At 37.7% G+C, this 4,353-nt stretch overlaps 1 protein-coding gene across 1 annotated transcript; it reads right to left on the reverse strand.

The window, feature by feature from the left end:
• Nucleotides 1-3,209: 3,209 nt before the first annotated feature.
• LOC143584573 (uncharacterized) lies at nucleotides 3,210-3,848 on the reverse strand. The gene is made up of 2 exons (XM_077066595.1): nucleotides 3,575-3,848; nucleotides 3,210-3,259 (listed from the first exon to the last, which is right to left on the reverse strand). The coding sequence occupies exons 1-2, from the start codon at nucleotides 3,846-3,848 to the stop codon at nucleotides 3,210-3,212; spliced, it is 324 nt and encodes a 107-aa protein (XP_076922710.1).
• Nucleotides 3,849-4,353: the final 505 nt, after the last annotated feature.

Raw genomic sequence — 4,353 nt, forward strand, 5'->3', positions numbered from 1 at the left:
AAACCTGCAACTCGCCTCCATTCTCCCTAATATCGTTACGCTATCTCTTTCTATCTTTCCCCTCATTCGAAACCTAACCGACGGGCCGCCGTTGTTGTCTCCGAGGTAATTGACACATCATTCGACTCGTTTTTATCCTCTTAACAAAAGCCCTATGCTTATTTTGTATATCGTGTAACAATGATTTCAAATTTTTGAAAATAAAATCGGGTTTGGTATATAGGGATTGGCCATGAAAGAAGATGAAATCTACTTCATTTTCTAATTTTTGATGTCTTTTAAAGAGGGAGGGAGACGGTGTGACGATATTAGGAAGAATGGAGGCGAGTTGTAGGTTTCCGGCAAGTTTCCGGCATGATGCGGCCGGAGAAAAAGGTCCACGTCAACAAATCACTAACGGAGTTAACATCCGTTAGTCGCGGCCCGTTAAAAACAAATACATCAATAGTTGGGACGGTCAGCAGGCAAGTGTAAAGTTGAGACTGATATTTACCAATAGGCCATAGTTGGGATTATTTAAAACCAATATTCCTTAATAAAAAGATTCTTTTTGGATTTTTATTTATTTTATTACAAAAATCATTATTACTTAAACTAATTTAAAATAATAAATTAAACTTAAAATTCTAAGAATTAGACGAAAACACTGATGAGAAAGGCGTTACCTAGGCAAGGAATCCGAATTGTGATGACTCGGGCTTTTATTGGTTATGAGAAAATGCTACTGGAACCGAGAATCTAAAAATATGAACCCTAGGAAACCTAATGGATCCCTAATCACTCTCAAGGTGTCACCTAAGTGGAAATCCTAAAGATCATGTAAAAGCACCGGCTTATTGGCTCCCCTATCAGTTCACCTATTATGATTAATTACCCTAAAAAACAGCTAACCCGTCGATTTCACTATCTCAATGCACCTAAGTACACGGGGTGGTCTAGAAGAGATCTAAAGTACACGGGTAAGCAGTGAAACTAAGGAAAACTAGGCAAACTTCTTGTCAGACAGTTTAACCTAAAACCCTAATAACAAAGAAAAACCCGACAACTTATCACCCGTCGGATATCTAAGCAAGTAAGAATATAAACTTCTAATAATGTGCTAAAAAATCAGTTTCTATGGTGTATGAGCTCAATAAACCATAAACAAGTTTCAAACACACAATAAACAACCCTAACATACACCTATAATCAAAAGACATTCAATCAAGCGACATGTGAAACATTCATTCAAACACAAATCAGAAGTAAATACGCATAAATAACATCCAATAAATAAGATCGAACTTTTAATTAATCAAAACCCAATAAACAATTCCCGCAAACCGTTTAAACCCTTAATCAATCACAAAACATCAATCCAAGCCTAGATAACTAAAAAGGTTTAGCCAATAATCATGTTCAAAAACATAAAATAATTTAGTTCAATAATTGAGTTCATAAGAAAAATAAATAATTAGTATTATATAGCAAATGCTCGACTCGTCATTCGTCAGTCTCAAGTTTATTAAAAGTGTTCCATTTTAGCCCGTTGTCTCTTGAAACCATTAAACCCACATGTGAACCAAATATTAATAATATTCAATAAAAACTTGGCTCAAAAGCACTTAAAAGTATAAGGAATGTTTATATAATAATATGTATAATTGAGACCACATCAAATATCCTGACACTTAAATCTTTTTCGTCCCTGAAAAAGCTATTTGCAATGGAATCATAATCAAAAAACTAATTTCAAAACATTTAGGTTATCTTAATTATAATAGATAAACGCAAAACCCGCGATTGCCGATACTGTTGTCCACTTAAACCCAGCCACCAACCTATCAAGCCCCCCATCATATTCAGTGATTAAGTTAAGGTGATATCAATAAACCTATGGGTCTCACACCTAAAGAGTTACAGATCTGCTTACCCCCATCTCAAGCATAATCAAGACAATATAAACTGGGTTGAAGCAAACTGGTTCAACCTATCACCATAAGCTAAAAACAATTTAATGGTAAGAAGAAAATGCATTTAGGTGGAATCTAGGTGGATGAAAGGTCAAGTGAGGTCGTACGAGCAGTTCCTAAACCTAAAACTATATTAGCGGATTTCGGCCCAACATTGTTTCACCCGAGCTGCAACCCAGTATATGACGGTCTCAGGCCTCCACCCCTAGTATTTCCTAAAAATATTTATTGACTAAGAACTTTCGAGCCCCAATAGTGTATCCTCAGAGTCACCATCCCCTTGGTAACACGTAAGCTCTCGGTCCCGTCTAGTATGTGCCTTTGGCCTCTTTTTCTAATACTTTTGATTTTTTCTTTTTTTTTGTGAATGCTTCTTTGGCATTTACATAACTTTCTCATTCACTTTACTTTCAATATATTTGCACATATTTGACGTTCGTGCAACAAAATTTTGTGCTCTTGGGCATCTTTTACCTAAATATATAACTATTTTCTAAGCTCGTATAAATGATGGACATGGTCGGGCGCCACCACTCATTATTTACTTTCATAAAACAAAGTGGCGTGCTAAATTTTTAAGTGCATGTAATTCTCACCACCACAGATTAAGGTAACACTCGCTATGCCCTATTGAACTTTCAGCTTCACTATCCCCCCTCAAGATGAGAACATACAAGGTTTATGATTATTAGGTATATTAATAATAATAATCAGGGGAAACCTTTCAAGGCTAGTTGGGCCTATGACACATCTCAAATTAAGTACGCTTTCCATTTTTTTTTCTCATATATATTAGTAGTTTTGAAAAACCAATCCCCAATTTTTTTTATCATTTTCCATTTTGTTGCAAAATATTTAATTCAAGGGACACATTTTTTTTTTATATAAATATATACTTTTTTTTTCTCTCTTTTATTTATTTATTTTTATATAAATATTTAACAAACTTTTTTTAACAACCCACGGTGGGCGCCATTTTTTTTTTATTGCTTTTTTTTTATTATTTTTATTTTTTTATACTACCTAAAAAAACGCCAGTTTCCCATCCCCACACTTAAATTTCACATTGTCCTCAATGTGAGACAGGAAAAAGACAAAAATAAAACAGAAATAAAATAAAACAAAAATATAGAAAATGGAACAGACTCCCCTGGTAATACGGCAGTGATCTTCGTAAGTCAAGTTCTGATAAAGCGACCGTATAGCATTTCATTCGCGGCCACGGCTTTTGGGTACCCTCCTAAAATCAATAAGCTCTTAACGCCCCCGTCCGAATGGAGATTGAGTACGAACGTTAGCATCCAAACCTGCAAAACAAAGCTCAAAGCACCCAAAGCAGACATCAAATAGACTTTAAAACTTAAAAACCGACTCAAAGTACAAAAATAAAAGAAAACAAATACAAACATATACAAACTCTACACTCGGGTATTCACCCGAGGTCCTATCCCTATCAAGCAATCAACCTATGGATGTCGAGAAGAAACACGTCTTCCTCGACCAAATCAACCGGCCCTCCAATATAGTGTTTCAACCTATAGCCGTTCACCTTCCATGCTCTTCCCTCCTGATGAATGCTGCCTTCACCGTATAGGGACCTACCCATCTCGATCTAATCTTACCTGGAAATAACCTCAGACGGGAATTATAAATCAACACCTGATCCCCACCCTTGAACTCTTTTACCTTTTTCAACTTCTTATCATGCAACGCCTTGGTACGCTCTTTAAAACTCCATGATCTCGCATACGCCTCATCTCTTAGCTCCTCAACCTCATGAACTTGGAGATACCGGTTTTTAGCAACTTGGGTCAGGTCTAGATTAACGGATCTCAACACCCAATATGCTCTATGCTCTAACTCAACCGGCAGATGACACGCCTTCCCGTAAACCATCCTAAAGGGCGTGGTCCCAATAGGCGTTTTAAACGCTGTGCGGAAAGCCCAAAGCGCATCATCTAACTTATCGGACCAGTCCTTTCGGTTCTTGCCGACAGTTTTCTCCAAAATAAGCTTTACGCCACGATTTGTGTTCTCCACTTACCCGCTCGTCTGTGGGTGATAGACTGTGGACAACCGATGGGTGACCCCATACCGTGCCAGCGTCTTCTCCATCTGGGCATTGCAAAAGTTTGTGCCCCTATCACTAAGGCCTTGGGAGTACCAAACCGGCAAAACAACCTCTTCAAGAATCCCACTACAACTCGGACATCATTAGTGGGTAAGGCTTGATCCTCAACCCACTTGGAAACGTACTCGTTAGCCATGAGAATGTATCAGTTCCTTCGAGAAGAAGGGAACGGGCCCATGAAATCAATGCCCTAAACATCGAAAACCTCACAAACCTAAGTAGGGTTTTGGGGCATCTCATTACGGGATGAGATGTTACCAGTGCGCTGAC

This window comes from Bidens hawaiensis, unplaced genomic scaffold (assembly GCF_021521415.1).
Source record: "Bidens hawaiensis isolate Kalapana, Puna unplaced genomic scaffold, B.hawaiensis_p1.1 tig00033181_1, whole genome shotgun sequence".
Taxonomy (NCBI): domain Eukaryota; kingdom Viridiplantae; phylum Streptophyta; class Magnoliopsida; order Asterales; family Asteraceae; genus Bidens; species Bidens hawaiensis.

Coding starts and splice junctions, on each gene's coding strand:
- LOC143584573 (XM_077066595.1), bottom strand. CDS start 3,848: ATGGTTTACGGGAAGGCGTGTCATCTGCCGGTTGAGTTAGAGCATAGA. Junction 3,260..3,574: donor CCGTCTGAGGTTATTTCCAG/GTAAGATTAGAT, acceptor TTTGTTTTGCAG/GTTTGGATGCTAACGTTCGT.